The sequence below is a fragment of the Sander lucioperca genome, chromosome 13 (genome assembly GCF_008315115.2).
Source record: "Sander lucioperca isolate FBNREF2018 chromosome 13, SLUC_FBN_1.2, whole genome shotgun sequence".
In the NCBI taxonomy this organism is placed as follows: domain Eukaryota; kingdom Metazoa; phylum Chordata; class Actinopteri; order Perciformes; family Percidae; genus Sander; species Sander lucioperca.
This window is the reverse complement of record NC_050185.1, coordinates 34476697-34497217: the sequence shown is the minus strand read 5'-3', so window position 1 is coordinate 34497217 and position 20521 is coordinate 34476697. Positions and strand designations below refer to the sequence as shown.

Genomic DNA, 20521 nt, shown 5'->3' with positions numbered 1-20521 from the left:
TTTGTCATTTCCCGTTGTGCTTTTAAACTGCACAGATAGCCAATTCATGAATTCAGTTTAATCAACATTTCATGTGTCCATAAACTGATATAGTTTATTAAACTATATCAGTTTTATTATGGACACATGAAATGTCCATAATTTAAAGTTGTTTATGAAGGTATGTTATCGTTTATAAATACACTTGCTTTTTGCCAGAAAGTGGCAAAAAATAGGCAAATGGTTGTTAAATTATTGCTATAAAGTAGTATAAGTCAACAGAAGCAGTATAACGTCATACTGCAAGGTTGAAGCAGGTACAGATGAAAGTATATTATCTTTGTCACCTGAGTGCTAGCTTTATTAAAAAGTGTGTGTGTGTGTGTGTGTGTGTGTGTGTGTGTGTGTGTGTGTGTGTGTGTGTGTGTGTGTTTTTCTGTGTGTGCGCGTTTCTGTGTGTGTGTGTCTGTGTCCCAGGCTTCCTGGAGACTCTCGGACAAAGGTAGGTTTCATCACCTTTGACAGCACCATCCACTTCTACAACCTCCAGGAGGGACTTTCTCAGCCCCAGATGCTCATCGTGTCTGACATCGAAGGTGAGATGCAGCTGACCACACGTTCATTACTACAGCAACATGACACGAGCTGTGTGAACACTTACTGCAGAAATGTAGAATGCATATACAAGATATCAAGAGATCAGGAACGGCTTTTTCCGGGTGGACTGTTACTTTCAGGGAAACTTCTGCGAAATCTAGCTGGATCTAAATTTCTTAATGTCAGAGATAAAATTATCAAGATTACGTCTTGTTTTTTCTTAAATCCATTTAACTATTGATGTCAAGGTAGCTGCGCCACAAATAATGGCTTGCTCTTTATTCTATTATTTGAATGAATTGCTTCATAGTAGCTGCAAAAAAAACTTTCTTTCCACTATTATGATATCAGGGTGTGTATGACAAGGGTGGCTGTATTATATTTGTTTAAATAGTAACTTTTGTGTTTCACAGATATCTTTTTACCAACACCAGACAGCCTTTTAGTAAACCTCAATGAATGCAAAGAGGTAAGAAAATTTACTTTGATTGCAGCTATGTCGTGAATGTGAATTATTACGTGAATAACAGTCTGAAACCCCCTAATTTTGTCATATATATGAATGTTAATCTTGGTTTTAGTCGTGTGCTTTTTTTTTTCTTACACTGTGTAGATATTAACATTAATAACTGATCACTGTGTGAGAGGAAACTTAAATCACCTGGACTATGGGCCCTTAACTTCGGATGGAAGAAAGCTGAATTGAGCAACAAAAGTTTTCCCTCGGGGATTAATAATGGCTCTCAAAAGTAAGACTCGCTCCCTTTTTTGTTTTTCAGCTTGTGCAGGATCTGCTGAAGAGCCTGCCAAATCTATTTGAAAAGACCATGGAGACCCAGTCTGCCCTGGGTTCAGCTCTGCAAGCAGCCTTCAAGCTGCTGTCACCTACTGGAGGGCGCATGTCTATCTTTCAGACCCAGCTGCCTAACCTCGGTGTGGGGGCACTCCAGTCCAGAGAAGACCCCAACCAGCGGGCATCTGCCAAGGTTAGAGAGACATCAACGAGAAGTGTGTTGGACATACAGTAGGATTAAAGAGCCGTTACAGCAGCATTATACAGAATTCTCTAGGGAAGTCATGAAATAACAGAGATTATACCATGGTCTGGGTGAATACTCTATTCTGATTTGGCTGCAGGGTTTCCATTAAAAAGCGATGTAGGACAGCTTCTTAGTAGTTCCGGTGTGTGTTTACCATTGTAGATCAATGTGCTACGTTAAAAGAATAAAAATAATAATCTGAATATCTTATTTACAACACAAAGTGTAGTCCTTCAGTGCCTTATCCTCTAAACACGCGCTAACGCACAAGCTGCAAGAATTAAGTTACACTGCTCCTGTGAACTTACTATACTTTGTTTCACACTTATCGATTATCTCACATCCAATTCACTGTTAAACTTGCTACTTCGGGCTGCGGCCAAAAGTACACATGGTGTATAATTTGGTCGTTAAAATCTTGATATTGATTTGGGCATAACGACATGGCTGATAGCTAGTTTGTCTCATTGGTAAACATACTGTCAAATCATGATATTTACTGATTGTCAACCATACACAATGTTATTGACTTTCAATCTTGCAACCATAACGTTAGCTTTCTGGCTCATAGCTGAGCCAAAGGATTGTATGAGCTGAGCGGGCTAGAAATAGCTCCCTCTTAAAAAAAATGTTCTTTGGCAAGTGATCATGGTATAAGGAGGCTCATGCCCTAAGAGGTGTCAGTTATCTGTAATAAATGGATGACGGGGAGGCCAGTTGCCTCCGCCGCCTCATCGAGCATTAACCCTTACGTATTACAGTCATGGTTCAAAAATATACGTGATTATTATTATTATTACTATTATTATTTTTTACTTTCAAGGCAATTGAAGCCAGACAAAACAACACTGAGCTCATGTCACAAAAGTGCTCTGTCTTATATACATATGGAAAGTCATGGAAAAGTTATAGCTTTTTTATTTCTTGATGCCAAAGGGCCGGCATTCAGGACTAATCTGTCTTTCTGGCTCTTCAACAATAATTAGATCTTGAAAAATGTCTTTAGATTTTGACAAATTTTGGGTAGTTGCATTATGTTCCAATATTGAGCTCATGGTCTTACCTGGTGTGTTTTCCTTTAGGACATCCAGCACTTATCCCCAGCGACAGACTTCTACAAAAAGCTGGCTCTGGACTGCTCCGGCCAGCAGGTGGCGGTTGACCTGTTCCTGCTCAGCTCTCAGTACTGCGACCTGGCATCGCTAGGTAAGTCCCGGACTAAATGGTTGGGAGAGGGTGGATAGAGGGTTTATTGGACCTTTTATGTTTGTTTACATGTCTCACAAGGGCGAAAACCACTGATAATCAGTCAGTAGAATAGGTGAAAACCAAAACCTCATCGGTTATGGAAAAAACTGGATACAGACAAAAGTTATTCAAAAGAACAGATTTAAACACAGGGGGACGTGGAAAATGACGTGTGAAATATATTTTTGATCACGTCACATATAAGACAATCAGCGTCTCCTCCTCTCCTCTTGCGTGCTTTTTCTCTCCCAGGCTGCATATCCAGATACTCGGCAGGGAGCGTTTACTACTACCCCTCCTACCACCACCAGCACAACCCCGCTCAGGTGGAGTGCTTCCAGAAGGATCTGAAGAGATACTTAACCAGGAAGATTGGCTTCGAGGCCGTCATGAGGATACGCTGCACCAAAGGTCCGTTGGCACAACTGCTGACGCTTGGTCAAGCATCGACTGATTGTTGTTGGGACTTATTTTTTTGCAGTTGAGTGTTTGTTTGGCGCTGGCAGTCCAGCTTGATTGATTTTGTCTCTGTCTTTCTCTCTGCAGGTCTGTCCATCCACACGTTCCACGGAAACTTCTTTGTGCGCTCCACAGATCTGCTGTCTCTTCCCAATGTGAACCCAGACGCTGGCTTTGCGGTTCAGATGTCCATTGAGGAAAACCTGGACGACATGCAAGTCGTCTCTTTCCAGGCCGCGTTGCTTTACACGTCCAGCAAAGGTTGTTTTGTTTTTTCAAAGCCATTGTGAAAAATGTAAATAATCAATCTCTTTGTCTTTTGTTTAAATAACACGTTTTCTCTTACAGGAGAGAGGAGGATCCGTGTCCACACCTTGTGTCTTCCTGTGGTCAATTCTCTGGCAGACATCTTTGCTGGGGCTGATGTTCAAGCGATCACTGGACTGCTGGCTTGTATGGGTAGGTACTAAACCAGCAAACACCTTTCAAAGGTCTCCTCCAGACATGTTTTAAGACAGATATAAAAATACTCTGAGCAGATGCAATTTCAAGAATTTGTATCAAATAATTATTTCAAGCAGTTTCCCCAGTTCAAAGGTCTAGAATCTATGAACTAGCAAATATTGTAAATTTGAAAAGTTGGACACTGGGCACAAGATGTCTTTATTTCACTGAAACGTCCATTCTCAGTGTATGTGCACTCGAGGTTTCAAGTTTCCACATCGTACTTGTGTGAGTTGTATATTTGACAATGATTGATTTAAAAATCATGCTCATACATGCACATGCTAAACTCAGATTTAGGGTGATCGCAGAGAAACCTCCCCCCTCAATATGTTCTGGTGCTGTGCATAATTATTGAATGCCATGTTAGATAATTTGCTTTTATTCAGATTAGGCATACTTTCAATAGCATATCATTTTCTTACCCCCGAATTCTGCATTGTATGCATGTATCAGAACTCATTCTTTGATTTATTTCATCAATTCATACAGCACTAGTTCTTATTTTTGTTAAAAAGTGTGTGTGTGTGTGTGTGTGTGTGTGTGTGTGTGTGTGTGTGTACATGTTACAGCTGTTTTCATCCCTGTGTTTAGTAACTTAAAGCAGGAATGTGAAGATGAAGCAATACCATGCAGATTTCCATGAGTTTTGTCTTGATTTTTTTTTACTTGAATTTTCTGGATACCTGATCACATCACATAAGCAGCATCACTCATGCTAATTATTCTTCATTGTTGCAGTAAATAGTCTTTTGATTGGCTCGATACTAAATTACTGCAGGGTTTTCATCCACTTCACTGTTATTAGCACTGACAGATGGAGATGAGTGGCAACAGCTGTGGTTACCTAGCAACCACCGCATACTGAGCAGTCAGATCTGTCCCGGCTCATCTCACAGTCACTTAGAGAACAGACGCTGATATTTCTGCTCTCTTCAAAATATGGCACAGAATGGCACTCCCACTGTTTGTGCCTCACTTCGGCTGATGGTCCACAACACTAAAAGTCTAAAGTTGCATTGAAATTTTAAAAAAGCTTACATTTTTTTGAAATTCATAAATCACATTTTGTCAAACTTCAAGGTGAAGGATAAACTTTCATGCTTTGTTTCAACATTCATTCATTTTAAAGAATCCAAATTTGGCAACCTCCCAATTGTAAACACAAAGCAGTATTCAACTTGTGAACTCCTCATGACCTTTCCTTTTCTTTATATACATTAAATTACAGAATTGAGACGCCATTGAAATGTTGTTTTTCCTCGTCTGTGCCTCTCCAAGTCTCACCTAGAGCAATTGTATGTAGAATGTGTATGCAATTTATAGGTTGTCCCAAATTATTAATGTGTTACTACCTTTGGGGACTGCCCAAGTCAGAGGTTTTAAAATCCTACACATAGTGGTTTTAAAAGAATGAGATTCTGACTGCAAATATGTCCCTGTCTCTCTCTCCAGCTGTGGACCGCTCGGCAACAGCAAGTCTGAGTGACGCCAGAGATGCAATGACAAACGCTGCCATTGACTCGCTGACGTCGTACCGGCAGTCTGTGTTGACCATCCAGCAGCCCGGCCTGCTGGCCCCAGCCTGCCTCAGACTCTTCCCCCTCTTCATTCTTGCTCTGCTGAAACAGGTCAGCTTTCATTGCACAGCAACTGCACTGTTGACCAATGCTACACTAAACACAACATCTTCTATTAATTTTCTGGCACTTCTGAAACTGCTTTTACTACCAGAATCTTGTGTTTTAAACCACTGCATCGAGCCTTTATTGATCCAGTGTGTGCTTGCACCCTGCAGAAAGCCTTCAGGACGGGCACCAGCACCAGGCTGGATGACCGGCTGTTTGCCATGTGTCAGCTAAAGTACCAGCCACTGGTCTACGCATTACTGATGATCCACCCTGCTCTGTACCGTGTCGACGACCTGACCGATGAGGTGAGGAGGATGAAATTATATCTCAAAAAGTAGTGACCCTGGATAAAGTTAAATTGAAAAAATAAGTTTCAGAAGCAAAAGATACTTTTTTTTTTTTTTTTTTAATAAATCTTTTAGTGTTTTGTTTATGATTAATATTATATGATTGGAGTAAAAATGAAGACAAAAAAAAGTTTGCATAGTACACGTATTTATGTGATATATGGAAAACCACTGTTTTGAATTGGAAGTCGAGTCATGTTTTAGGACCATTATTTAGTCCCTAGCTCTAAATTCAGTCTAGGTGATGTATTTTTAGTAGTGGGCTGAACCTGAACAGTCATCCCAATATTTCCCACGTTATCTTAAGTGTCTCCCTGTTACTGAGTTATCGGCTCTTATCTTCTGTTTCCTGCATCCCCAGGGAGCTTTGAACATCAATGATCGAACCATCCCTCAGCCCAGAGTGCTGCAGCTGTCTGTGGAGAAGCTCAGCAGGGAGGCAGCTTTCCTCATGGATGCTGGAACGGTACGAAGCTTTAAAGTGCTCATATTATGCTTTTTGGCTTTTTCCCTTTCCTTTATTGTGTAATATAATACGTGCATGTAATACGTTTACAAAGTGAAAAAGCCCAAAGTCCACCCCATAGGGACTTACCATCGCCAACAGAAAACACTGTTAACAAACTGCTCCAAACAGCTCTATTGTAGTCCAGCCTTTACTTCCGTGATGAACGTGCGTCACTTTGTAACACGTTATAATGCTCGCCTAGCTGCTAGCGTGGCACGCCCTCATACTCTGCTTCTGACTGGCTAGTAGTCCTTACCTAGCTACTGTGTATGTGCGACTCCCAACAAAGATGGAACAGAGGTGAGATGCCTCACTCTGTAGCTAAAACAGAGAGCTCAACACACAGGGTGAAAAGAGGAGCTGCAGCAATGTGCAGTACAACAAAAATATGGTGTTTTTTAAATATTAAACTATGTAAACCTATTCTGATATAACCTCTAAATACAATTATGAACCTGAAAATGAGCATAATATGAGCACTTTAAGCCGTGATTTTAAAATTAGCACTCATAAGACGCTAACAGAAATACAAAGCTGATTTCTAATACCTGGTTAAATCCTGAGGAAAAAATTCAACTTGGGATCTCACTCAATGTCTGTCTTATTTTATGATTCACTACATTTTCTCTAACTTTTGTCAACCCCTAAGATGCTATGGATATATAGCTTCTATGGGTTATGGTTTGTGAGTAGAGGAGGAATAATAGCATACTAAGAAAGAAAGTAAAAAACTATTTGTGTGCAATTTGTGTACAAATCCATTTTGAGCTATTAAGGCTACCTGTGTCAAAATCAGTCTATCTGCCTGTATGATGGTGAAACATTGGTGTAAAGTGGAAGCTCTGTGATAAAGCCTTACTGATACTGATGGACCATGACATTAGCAATGACAAACCTTTCTGCAACACACTGGAGAAGAGCGTGTAAAATTAACATTTTACATAATGAAGTAGCAGTTATTCACTGTGGCTTTGAATGAAAACATCCGTACAAGCTTCAGTTTTAACTCTCTTATAGTTCAGGCACCCAGTAACTCTAAATATTCAAATTCTTACTATTTATTTATATACCTTATTCTGTTCCAAAAGGTCATGTATCTGTGGATCGGACGGAACTGCCACCCCAACTTCCTCACACAAGTCCTGGGAGTTCCCAACTACGCTGCCGTGCCTGATAACCTGGTAGGACACCTCCTGTTGCAGCAGTCACACACATTTATATTCCGCTTTGCCTCAAAGCTGTATCTGTGAACCAGGATTTTCCAACAAATTGTCTTAAGGATGGCATAAGGGTCCTATCTGTTAACTCTCATACAATACAGTCTAACTCATTGCATCCTCCTGCCTGATGTTAAAAACTTGACTGTCGCGCTCTCCTCTCACAGTACCTACTCCCAGAGCTGGACACTGCCGAGTCGCAGAGAACCAGGGCTTTCATCGGTTGGCTGAGGGATCAGAGGCCGTTCTTTCCCTCACTGCATGTCATCAGGTGGGCAACAGGCGACATCCTGTATAAAAGAGTAAAGAATCAAGTAGCAAGACTGTGGGGAAATTAAAACCAGCAATCAGCTGCTGGTAGATTTTAATTTTGGCAGTTAATCTACTGTAATATTAAGGTCTGTTCCTCTTCGTACAATCTGAAAACTGAGCAGCACTGAAGTTAGTCATAAGGTTTTTTTTAAAAAACTGGAACAGAATTTAAAAGGTAATTAATAATGTTATAATTTTCTCAGAAAAAAAAGTTTATGGGAAAATTAGAAGTGTGCAATCCAAATAGCTTCAACATTTACATAATAAAACCAAGCTCTTGTATTCCCTTCCTCAGCACTTTATAATGAAAGAGCAACTACAACTAACTACTACCCTTTGACTCTCTCAGGGACGAGAGCCAGCTGAAACCCACCTTTATGCAGAACATGATCGAGGACCGAACAGAGTCAGCCCTGTCGTACTACGAGTTCCTGCTCCACCTCCAACAGCAAATCTCCAAATAATCTTCAGTGGGAATGTGGAGACGAGGGAACAGTTCTGTGTGTGTGTGTGTGTGTGTGAGAAGGAGTCCTCTTGCTCCATCTCCAGCTGTGTTCCACTATTCCACTATCTCTCTGAGGAAACGCTGAACTGACAAATTAAACTATGTGACGGACAGTGCAAGGACAGTGTGACAAAGAAATCCACTCTGATGCTTATTTGGCACTTTTTACCGAGCTGAAGCATTGCGTTGGAAGATAAAACAAAAGCAAGAAATCCAAGATGATGATGGTGATTATGTCAATGATCGAATGAATCAGTGTTTATTCTCATAGAACAATGCTGTCTAACTGAGGTATCGTTCAGATACAGTCAAGGCAACGGATGTGTGAAATGTTTTTGTTCAAAAAGCGCAGTCGTCTTTCCTAAAACAAGTCAAACGTGTGTGTGTATGTATGTATGTATGTATGTATGCATGTATGCCTTAGACTAGGTTTATGAGGAAGGTTGGTATGTTTGCGCTCAGACTGTTATTGAGTGTCACCAGGAGTATTTGTACACAGAACACCTGAGCTCTAGCAACACTCTTAATATCCTACCTGAAGGACAGAATGTGTGCGTTTTTTTATTTTTCGGTCATTATAATTGTGTGTCGAACAAATTAGTAGACTCTGTTGTAAAAGGCAGGAAAGCTAAAGGTGTTTAAAGGCGGACTGACCTAGCAATCGTCACTGCCTTGAATGTGTGGACTCGGTAGTGGAAAGTCATTTTCATTGGTCTGATCTGTCCTTCAGAAAATCTCTGTCATCCCTTTTCTCTCTGGACATTCAGAACACCTCTGATGACATCGCTGTTCTGTTTTTTTATTTCTTCTTTTTTGTTTCTGATTATCTAATAATTTATGAGACTCCCAATCTGATTAAATTCTATATTTGCCTTGTATGGGAAGTCACTTTTTATTATTAAACCTCTGTTTAAATACAGACTCTATATGAAATATTTTAATATAATAGGATATGGGAAATTCTTTAACATACATAACAAAGCCATTGTGATCTTTTAATCATGCTTATTGATACTTGTATATTGAAAAAAAAGACTGCATTATATAAAAGGTGAAGAAATGCTGATGATTTCAGTAGAAACATTTAGGTGAAATGACGCTATGGAAATAAAATGTTTGGGACTTTTTAAATGTGGTTTTGTGTTTTGGTGGGTGAACAGTGTTTATTCAGTGGAAGCAAAGACTACAACACAGAATATGGACCAATAATAGTCAAATTTTTTGTTTTGACTTGAGTGTGAATTGAAGGTTTTTTTGATTTGGTCTGATTTCATACAGTTTGTAATCTATGTATTATATAAGCAAAAATGTATTTAGGAACATATGTTTTGGTCTTCATGCACAAAATTGTCTTTCATAAAAAAACTGATGAAAATAAAAATAGCTTGTTTGTACAGAGTAAATTGCAGAGGTGTGGACTTAAAAAAATGATGTTATAAAAACGTTTGCTGGAGATCAACTCGTCACTTTCCTGACAAAAGATTTGCTTTGAATCAATTCGATAGCCAATCACTTTGCGTGAGCTGAATGGAAAGGTACCCTGTATCTAACACATGGAATTGTGTCACAGGAATAACAGACCAAGACGCACCTGATCTTTTTGCATTGAAAGCAATAAATACAAATTTTACACAACACATTCATTGTCTCTTTAAATTGACATTGGCATTGAATTGGGTGAAGGGGAACATAACCAGTTAAGGACTTGGACTCGAGAATTACTTGTAATTTGCAAAATGATGGCTTTGTCCCACCTCTGGTAAATTGTGAATCACTGCAGTTCCAGATGGAGAAATGCCAAAAAAAACTGATGCATCAACAAAGTTATTGATGTTAATAACAATATCTTCCCAACCCTATTTTCCAACACTGTGACATTTGTAAAGCTTAGTACATGCAAAACAGATATAGTAAATGTTGAGGTCCATGATACTTTTAAACTTTATTACTTATACTTTTATATTAAAACTGTCAAGACAACAGTTCGTCAAATGTCAGCAATAAAAATATTTGAACAATATGATGTTACTTTTTAAGGAAGATCAGTATCAAACAACGTCAACTTCGCTCTCATGTGACCTTTAAAAAACATTTGCAATGCATTAATGTAACCAGTGACCAACAGTGTTTCTTCTAGATGAGGGGAATCCAACAAAGTAATGTAGTTTTTATTTCACCTTTGATACATTTATCTCTCATTTAGTTTCTTTAAAACTGAAACTACTGCACAAAACAAAGCTGGACGTTCTTTTAAATCTGATTGCTGAGGATAAGATACAATAACATGAGATATTTACCAACCTTATCAGTACACTGCGTTATTTAAAAGTTGCTTGCTGTAGTTCATGTATAATGAGTTTAATAAATGTGCATTGATGTGCTTTGATTCAGGCTTTGACAGATCAGTGGACCGGCCCTCCATTTTTTTACCCCAGCATGAATAGCCCAGTTACTTAATTTTATCTATATTTATCCATATCCATAATTATACTTCATTTTCATGTAAATTATTTTTTATTGACTGGACCTGGCAGACTACTGACAGCATATTTTGTGTGCTGTAGGTTTAAAACCCTTAATGCAGTTTGACAGATAAAAGCAGACTTGCTTTCAGAATATAAAATTACCCTCAAAGTAAAGGTGTGCAGAAAAAATCATACACACTCAGTAAGCAACCTCAATGACTAATGTTGCATAGATTCAGTCTTGCAACTTTAATTGTTTATTTACCATCCATCACCATCTCACCGAGCTTGTTCTAGAAACACGTATGAACTGTATTTTGTGAGGCAAACAAAAGATTTGTAGATTGATTGGTGAATCAACATAAAATTAATCTGCAACTATTTTGATGACTAAGTAATCACTTAAGTAATTTTTTTTAAGTGCTCGTATTATGCTCATTTTCAGGTTCATAATTGTATTTAGAGGTTATATCAGAATAGGTTTACATGGTTTAATTTTCAAAAAACACCATATATTTGTTGTACTGCACATTGCTGCAGCTCCTCTTTTCACCCTGTGTGTTGAGCTCTCTGTTTTAGCCACCGGTTGAGGCATCTCACCTCTGTTCCATCTTTGTTGGGAGTCGCACATGCACAGTTAGGTAAGGACTACTAGCCAGTCAGAAGCAGAGTATGAGGGCGTGCCACGCTAGCAGCTAGGTGAGCATTATAACGTGTTACAAAGTGACGCACGTTCGTCACAGAAGTAAAGGCTGGACTACAATAGAGCTGTTTGGAGCAGTTTGTGAACAGTATTTTCTGTTGGAGATGGTAAGTGCCTTTAGGGTGGACTTTGGGCTTTTTCACTTTGTACACCTATTACATGCACAATAAAAGATATATAACACAATAAAGGAAAGGGAAAAAGCCAAAATGCATAATATTATCACTTGAAGCAAAAACTTAACTGGTTTCAGCTTCTCAAATGTAACTAGTTTCTGGTTTTCTTAGTTTTCTATTATAATTAACTCTTATAGGTTTTGAGCTTTTTAATCATTAGTTACAGCTCTTATTATGGCTGTGCATTCTTATTATTATATACTGTATGTGGCAAATGGCATATGCATGTTTTTGGCATAGGGTCCCGAAATCATTAGGTCTGGCCCTGCTGATTTATTTTAGGTACATTAGAAGCCAGTGGTGGAAGGGAACTAAGTTACATTTACTCAAGTACAATTTTGAGGTACTTCACAAGTCTTTTCTTCTCATGCTACTTTATACTTCACCACTACATTTCAGAGGGAATTGTTGTACTTTTAGCATTTCTCACTATTTTTTTTTTTGAATTTCTACAAACCAAACAATCGATTAATGGTGTAAACAATCAGATTATGAAAACTCATAATGAAAGTAATCAGTTAATAGTTAAATATAAGCTCCACAAAAGTAAAATCCTGCTTTTTTACAATAATGCATGATAAATAATAATATAATGATATAATATATAATAGCATGTCACAGGGGACAATTTCCTGCATTGAATAGCCTACTTTTACTTTTAATTAAAGTTCATTTTTCTGATTATACTTAACCATTGTATGGTGTTCGGGTCTGTGGGACCCGTTTTCAATGTTTGCTAAAAGAAAAATTATGCTATTTTTTATTTCTTCTAACTCAAACTCATTGGCCTTGGCTCAATTTCTGTGAAGAACATAAAAAATAACTTATTTTCAATGACTGCAGACGGTACACCCCCTACACATAACTATTACATTTGAGGTGTTCGGGTCTACTGGACCCGAGTATAATAATTGTAGGTGCTATGAAAATTAACTGTGTCTTCCTCCTAACTGGGCCTGCTGTGTGTGTGTGTGTGTGTGTGTGTATATATGTCTGTGTGTGTGTGTGTGTGTGTGTGTGTGTGTGTGTGCGTGCGTGTGCGTGTGCGTCTGTGTGGTGTTTGTGTGTGTGTGTGTGTGTGTGTGTGTGTGTGAGTTGTCTGGGGGTGTCTGTATGCGGGAATGTTGTCTTTCTGCACCTGCTATTCCCACACAATTACAAAATTGTTACATTTCAAGCACTTTCACCTGTTCTGATTAAGTTCTAAGAAATTACCACCAATAATGATCAAAAATCTTGTTTCTATTTTATTTTTTTACCTTTTTTATAATTGAATTTCCTTGTTTTCTCACAAAAAACGAAAATGATCATATGATCATAAATGTGATCTCACAGTGGTAAATGGCAAATATGAACCATAAATGATGTATATATCATTGGTAATTGAGCTAAAGTAAACGTGTTAAGTATTTTTACATAAATTGTTATGGCTGTATTGATTTAAAAGCCTAATAACACCACACAAGGGTTAACCCTTGTGTTGTCTTCGGGTCGACCTGCTTTCAAAATGTCTATATCAGAAATATGGATTTCTTTTAACTACCTAATTGTAATTACCCCAAAATAACATGGATGGATGATTCCATACAGCGCGCTTCGCAAGTACAACAAAAGATCGGATAGGCCTACTTTCATTGAATTTTGGGTGTTTTATTAAATTTTGTAGCATTTGATTTTTTTTAAAAAATGTTTCTAAACAGTTACTGAACGGTAACGAAAAAAGCACCAAAAACACTGTCGAAAAAAGTGTTTTTCATTCATTTTTTTGACCCGGGGGGACGACAAGTGCATGGTCAAATGGAAGACAACACAAGGGTTAACGTTACTTAAGTAACATTTTCAATGTTGGACTTTTACTTGTTATTACGTATTTTTTAAAGTGTAGTGTTAATTTAAGTCAAAGATCTAAATACTTCTTGCAGCACTGCGTGTAACCAGACAGCACCTAATGATAGGCTAGGCTACATCACACAACAAGACCTCTGTTTCCTGTAAGTCAGCGTTGAGGGCGTAAAACCTCTCTAAACTACCTTGTCATTCTCGGCGGTGACATCATCATTGTGCGTTTTCTCTCCTCAGACAACGCTCGGTCCATTCTGTCATGTGTACTGTTTAATTCAGTGATCTGGGGCGTTTGTGTTGCTATTGAATCGCTATTTCTTTATGTATCGTGACTGTACTTTGTAGTCGACGCTAATTTATTTCAACATGGAGCCCGGGGACGTCAGCGCGGGGGAGAAGGCAGCATGTCTGTCGGCGGCGCAGAGGAGGGCAGAGATCCGGAGGAGAAAACTGCTCATGAATTCAGAGGACAGGATGAACAGAATCGTGGGCTACACTAAAAACGAGTCTGAAATCAACGGTATGCAATTATGAGTTCACGCTACAGTGCTGTACGAAGAGTCTTTGCTATTGAAACATGTTGTCGTGACTCACCTGCGTCATCTAACGGCTGCTGTTTGAGCTACAGACAATTAGCAAATGTACCTTCGTCCACAGAGCTAGCTTTAACATTGATGGCCAAGTTAGTGTGAACACATAAAGGGAATTTGACTCCGGCTTTTTGTTGCTCTCAAAGTACATATACAGAAATAGACCTACAGATAAAAACAAGGACAACAATGCTGAACAAGGAAAACAAACATTTGACTACTATCATAACAGATGTGGTATGTCTATAGAAATTGTATATAGGCCTGAACACATAGCCACGCATACACACACGCATGTAAACAAATCGCTCTATGAGGATTGTAAACAGTAATACAATAGGGCAATGCAAATGGTGCCGGAATAAATAAAGATTTTTTTAACAGGTTGCTTATATGTCTGAGGTAGGTGGAAATGACACACAGTGTATATTTGACAGATATTTACATGTTTAAATGATGTGTTTAACACTATTAAATATACAATTTAAATTACCAATAACTTATATATAAAAGTAAAACACTGACAGGGAACATTTTACTGTACAATGAGAACTTCTTTAAGTACATTTTAACTGATTATACTTGCATACTTTTATTTAAGTACAGCTTTGAATGCAGGTCTTTTACTTGTAGTGGAGTATTTTCACAGTGTGGTTTTAGTACTTTTACTTAAGTATAGGATCTGAATACTTCTTTCACCACTGAGTATAAATGTATGAATGGGTGGTAAATTCTCCCAGCATTGGATTCAAACCAGCAACTAACTGATCCCACTCTATCTCTACTGACTGAAGATAGGATGCTGAGTGGAAACAATTCGTTGAAAATTACAAAATCACATTAATTTCTTAATCTTCCTTCCTGACCTCTAATGATAGCAAATTTACTATATTTTGGTTTTGGACTGTTGGTCAGAAAAACAAGCAATTAAGTTACGCCACCTTGGATTCTGAGAAATTGTGATGGTTATATTTCACTATTGTTCTGACTTTATTTAAGTAAAACATGAATTAATTGATCAGGGAAAAGCGGCAGATCAATCAATAGAAAAATGATCGATAGCTGCAGATCTTGTTCTATGCCTACAAATGCCAATGCCAGCTACCGTAAGAGTAACAAACGGCTATAGATAAAATCTGTCCGTGTAATAATACATAATAATACATCTGTAGCTGAGGTGCAGAAAAAATTACTCCATCTCAAATTGCGCCAAACTTGTAACTGATCAATATTTAGAGGTTAAAGGCCCTGAAATCATTTATTTTGTCTGATTAGACCTCCTCTCCTGAATTGTTGTTGGCATCTCATCATACTGTTAGCTTAGTTCACATTTATCTGATGACGCTAATGTCGTCTTACATCCTCAGCTGCAACGCTCCTGCGTCCCACAGAACCCCGCTTCCACCTCGACCTCGACAGGACCGAGCCGTGGTCATCAGCCTCATCTTCCCCGAGACCGTCTCCCTTCCTGCCGGAGGCTTCGGGGCTCGTCAGCCGCTCCCACGGTGCCACCCCAGAGAGGAGGGGCTCACCCCTGCCTGACTCCGGTGATCCACCGGGAAGCTTTCTGGAAGACGACATTGTAGGCATCCAACAGAGGCCGAGGGGGGAGCGGGCATCAGACGACCTCAGCAGCTCCCCACGTCCAGGCCTCCAGAAGTACCTGTCCCGTTTTGACGATGCCATGAAGCTGCGGGGTCAGCTGGCCAATGAGAAGCCGACCCAGGACGGAGGAGGGTCTGACTCAGAGGAGTTAGATCCCTTCAGAATCTTCCGCCTCATCGGCAGCATCCTCCTCGCTGTTTTTGTCAGGGTTTTTGTCTGCAAGTTTCTGGTGAGTCTGCTTGCTGTAGACATCGTGTTGCTTTGATAACTGTGAGATTAGCCCATTGGTAACTTTGACATGTTACCGCTTCCGATCTTATTTTTTTTATTTTTTGAACGCTTACTCAATCTTAAAACGTACAGCTATAGATCCTTTCAGGTGTGAAAATGTAATAACAATGAAATGCATGTTGTGGGAATGTCACATATTATACACTGAGGTCTGATATCAGCCCATATTCAATAATAGTGCATCTGACGACCAGAAACATGATATTGTTCTGTGTAATTCTTTCATTCTAGTCAATATTTGCTCCATTTCTGACCCTCGAACTGGCCTACATGGGGTTGTACAAATACTTTCCAAAGGTGAGTTTGTATTAGATATTTTATATCTACCTTTCCCATTTTTAGAGACTCAAATTTAACATGTATGCAGAGAGTGTAATTTCGATGCAGAAACTTATATTTCAGCTATGATTTCCAAGAAGTAATGTTGTAATAACTGATGTGAAGAGATACTTTGGAGGCACGGTGTGGAACATTTGCAGCAGTGACATGCATGATTTTGATAAAGGTTAAGTAAGGTTGTTTCGTAATTATGGTTGGTTAATCTTCCACTTTTGGCCTGTTTAGTTTCTCACAAGATTTAGCATTAGTTTTGACAAAAGTTGGGTCCCATTTAGACATGACCTATCGTTGTTGCTCTGACTTCCTTGTGCTCTGGCTAACACCCCAGTCTTGGTCGCCACAACCATGTCACTGCTGGCTACACCCACAGTAAATATTACTAAAAGTTGTCCAGTAACTCCCTGTGGAACACTGCTTTTGTCTGTTATCTTTCACAATTTTCTAACATTTTATGTCCTAAACAATTGCTTGATTATCTATTAAAAAAAAAATTGGATAACTAAATATTGAGAAAATAATAATGAGTTGCAGCCCTGCATCATAGTGTCTTTGCATTATATTCCTGTTCCTCCAGGTAGAGAAGAAGGCCCAGACCACTGTGCTGACCGCTGCCCTGTTGCTGTCTGGCATCCCCGCTGAGGTCATCAACCGCTCCATGGACACCTACAGGAGGATGAGTGACGTCTTCGCCGACCTATGTGTTTACTTCTTCACCTTCATCCTCTCGCACGAGTTCCTGCTGCTCATTGGCTCAGAGACTCCCTGATGGACCAGGAGGTTCTCAGTAACCCCGCACCCCCCTTCTTGTTGTCCCCTCCCTCTGTCTACCATAGCAACAAGGCATGGTCATTTACGTCGGCTGAAGTGGGTTTGTTGTTGACAGTCTGGAAAGTCATCCTTACTGCCTTATGATCAGGGTCTCTACATGTGAGAGTCCAGTGTTTGTTGCAGGTCTCTTAGTCATTTGCTCTGGACTGAACCTGAGAAACAGAAAGACAGGATGTATTTGCTTGTGCCCAGAATGTACAGCGGCATTTATCGTGCCGAGTGATATTTATTTGTCAGGTCTAGCACAGAAAATGCTAAATGTCATACTCAAGAGTGGACCCCAGTACAATTCATCATCAGTCTGGCAGCCACAGATTCCATTTATCTTATGAATGGGGAAACACTGGAGTCCCTCAAGGGCTGCCCGATATTTCTCTAACTAACTCATTAATATAAAAAATTCCGATATTGACGCTTATGCAAGTGTATGCCAAATCCAAGTTAAACCAATAGAGGGCAGCAAATGTATGACTCTCAGGCGCTGTTAAGTTGTTCTTTAAAAACAAATGTTTGCATGGAATCATTCATTTAAAGTGAGATTATGTCACTTTTGCTACACAGCGGCCTCTGTGGCCACCAGCAGCGATTTCAGGAGCAAGTTAAATGCTAAAATGTAGTGCAACAGTAGCACAGGTTAGAGAATACGTCAGCGAACTGACTCAGTAATGACCTTAGCTGCATAGGTGTATTGAATTGATAAACACTATGTTTTATTGTTTACAAAGTCAGCTTTTCATCTGTAAGAAGAAGAAGAATGTGTTATTTGTTAAATAACAGATTTACTGAAAGCTGATAGAGAATAATAACGCCATGGGTTCTTCTATATCCTAATAATCTCCAAAAATGGCGCATAAGCTGGGCAGGGTTTTATTCTCAGCTAATACGATGCAGACTCCTCAGCAGGTGTCTGGCTTTGGAGCTAGTTGATCTCCCAACTAGAATACAGCACTATGAATATCTTTTTTTTTTTCATATGAGTCAGCCCTACAGTGCGTCAGGCAGTGAAACTAACCTTCACGTAACTCTGATAGCCTGCTGAATAACGGCAGCCTTTTTAGGTTAAAGCTTCATACATTTAGTAAAAAAATCCACTTTGTGTGAGGAGGTGTATTGGGGCACGTGATCGGTTATTATTAACAGTTGATGACTGAATTAAGCAGAAAGCTTAAGACTGATAGAGGCGGGTGGTTTCTTTTTCCCCTCATACATAATGTATCAAGCAGAAGAAGACCTTAAGGCTTTGCAGTTGTGTCACTAATAGCAACCATCGTAAAGGTCCAAAGTTTCCTTTTAACACTTTTGTTTCAAGGAACCAAATTGTTTGTAATGACATAGAGTTTTAGCACCATTTAAAAAAAAACGTGTTTTATTAGTTACTGACTTTATTCTCAGGATTCTGACTTAAACTTTGAACGGATTTGTTATTTTTTTTCTTGAATTCTGTGAATAAACTCAAAAGACGTGACATTTGTTTTCACATATGGCCCTCTTCTCTGCCATATATACATATATCAGCTAGCAAGAAAAGTAGATGTTTGGATACAGGAAATAAACAAGTATGAATTGAGGACAAATTACATTTTTCTGGATCACCTCAAATGTAAAGTTTGTTATTTTTAGTTCACAAAGCATCAGGAACAGTTACACACATGGCCCTCCAGCGTTAAGTTAGTGGAAGATTTAAAAGAGTTTTAGTTTAGAAGTATTTAACAGTATCCAGTTCCTGATAATTTTAATTTGTGTCGTAAGAACTCAAACTCCCCTTTAATGGATATGAACTATATGTGTTTGTGTTGTGACAGATTTCCTCATAGGCATTAGGCAGTGCTTTAAGTTATATTTTCTGTTGCGATCTGTAATCCAGTGTTCAGAAGGCCGACCCATGCTACGAACAAGTTTTTTTTCCCCCTTGTTTTAAGTTGTAAAGTCAGAAGAAGCATGTAGTCCTCGAATGTAGTGTATTATTTTGCACGGCTATGAGTTATAAAATGCAGTAAACGTTATACAGTATAAGTACGTTATAAAAAGTGTGATTGATGAGAATGTTTTTGGTTTCACTGGAAAGTACTGTCCCTGCAAATGTATGTGGGGCAGTGGGAGTTTGTACACTTCTTGTGTTAAGTAATTCTGGTGATGTGTCCAGTGTTCATACATACTTCATATATACTCTCTACTACGTTTGTGCTGTAATGTCCTCTCTCTATACTTCTTAGTACATCCAAATTAATTTATTGATGTGAATATCTTTTTTTCATGTAAATAAATTGGTGTGATTTGTCCTACGACTTGTCTGACCTACTTGATTGTTTTTGATAATGTTTACAGCATAACTCTTATAGTATCTTACTTACTACACAGTAACAAATTCAGTGTTGACATGAACTCTCATTAAAAATATACGCAATAATGAATAACTGGTCAAATGATACCAAATAAATACTACTTGTGTGACATACTCTGTTTTGACTCTCACTTTCTTTCTTTTATTTATTGGGTTATGTAACAAGCAGGTGTTAATGCACATCAACCAACAGTTAATCTCACATGCGTTATCAAAAATGTTCCCAGTTAGAAGAGGAAGCGTTTTGTCTGATGAAATGCAGCCCAGGGGAACATCAATTTGATTATATTAATAAACTGTATGTAATGTACAATACCGGTCAAAAGTTTGGGGTCACTTAGTAATTTCCATTCCACTCCATTACAGACAGAATACCAGATGAGATCAGTTGCATTGTTTTTTTTAATCAGGGCAGCAGTTTTCAGATTACATTATGTGCTTACATAATTGCAAAAGGGTTCTCGACTGTTTTCTCAGTTAGCCTTTTAAAATGATATCAGATTAGTAAACAGAATGTGCCTTTGGAACATTGGATGAATGGTTGCTGATAATGGGCAATGTAGATATTGCATTAAAGATCAGCCACTTCTTTCTACAACAGTCGAGAACCCTTTTGTAATTATGTAAGCACATAATGTAATCTGAAAACTGCTGCCCTGATTAAAAAAACAATGCAACTGATCTCAGATGGTATTCTGTCTGTAATGGAGTGGAATGAAAATGTCTAAGTGACCCCAAACTTTTGACCGGTAGTGTATACATTTAGCGTATTGTAGCAAAGTAAAGTACAACCTACCCTCTGGTATTTGATGGAGTAGAAGTATAAACATTAAGAATACAAATAATATATATACTGTATGTAAGTATTAAAATGACTTATAATAAAACTTCAGTACTGCCCCCTTCTGCAAGACCCTATTAAAAGAGGTCTGATTTGCCACCACCTGTGTCGCTCAGGCTTTAGTACAGCTTTGTAGTTCTGACCTCCCACCAC

General features: G+C 38.7%; 2 protein-coding genes across 8 annotated transcripts in view; both read left to right on the top strand.

Annotated features, from left to right (window-relative positions):
• sec24a (SEC24 homolog A, COPII coat complex component) overlaps positions 1 to 12704 on the top strand; it is a 65203-nt gene extending 52499 nt beyond the window's left edge. For 5 of the 7 annotated variants that reach the window (XM_036008604.1, XM_036008603.1, XM_036008606.1 and 2 more), the window contains 13 exons: positions 457 to 575; positions 990 to 1045; positions 1356 to 1562; positions 2699 to 2822; positions 3117 to 3275; positions 3411 to 3584; positions 3672 to 3782; positions 5283 to 5458; positions 5626 to 5763; positions 6167 to 6271; positions 7402 to 7494; positions 7698 to 7801; positions 8192 to 9984. In XM_036008604.1, the coding sequence (XP_035864497.1) occupies positions 457 to 575; positions 990 to 1045; positions 1356 to 1562; positions 2699 to 2822; positions 3117 to 3275; positions 3411 to 3584; positions 3672 to 3782; positions 5283 to 5458; positions 5626 to 5763; positions 6167 to 6271; positions 7402 to 7494; positions 7698 to 7801; positions 8192 to 8306 (1681 nt within the window). In that variant the 3' untranslated portion in view covers positions 8307 to 9984. The other 2 variants (XR_004899126.1, XR_004899125.1) reach the window with 2 other exon arrangements.
• A 1040-nt stretch (positions 12705 to 13744) lies between these two features.
• camlg (calcium modulating ligand) lies at positions 13745 to 19468 on the top strand. The gene is made up of 4 exons (XM_031308197.2): positions 13745 to 14053; positions 15491 to 15957; positions 16251 to 16316; positions 16933 to 19468. The coding sequence occupies exons 1-4, from the start codon at positions 13900 to 13902 to the stop codon at positions 17122 to 17124; spliced, it is 879 nt and encodes a 292-aa protein (XP_031164057.1). The 5' UTR covers positions 13745 to 13899; the 3' UTR covers positions 17125 to 19468.
• Positions 19469 to 20521: the final 1053 nt, after the last annotated feature.

Coding starts and splice junctions, on each gene's coding strand:
- camlg (XM_031308197.2), top strand. CDS start 13,900: ATGGAGCCCGGGGACGTCAGCGCGGGGGAGAAGGCAGCATGTCTGTCG. Junction 14,054..15,490: donor AAACGAGTCTGAAATCAACG/GTATGCAATTAT, acceptor TTACATCCTCAG/CTGCAACGCTCCTGCGTCCC. Junction 16,317..16,932: donor TGTACAAATACTTTCCAAAG/GTGAGTTTGTAT, acceptor CTGTTCCTCCAG/GTAGAGAAGAAGGCCCAGAC.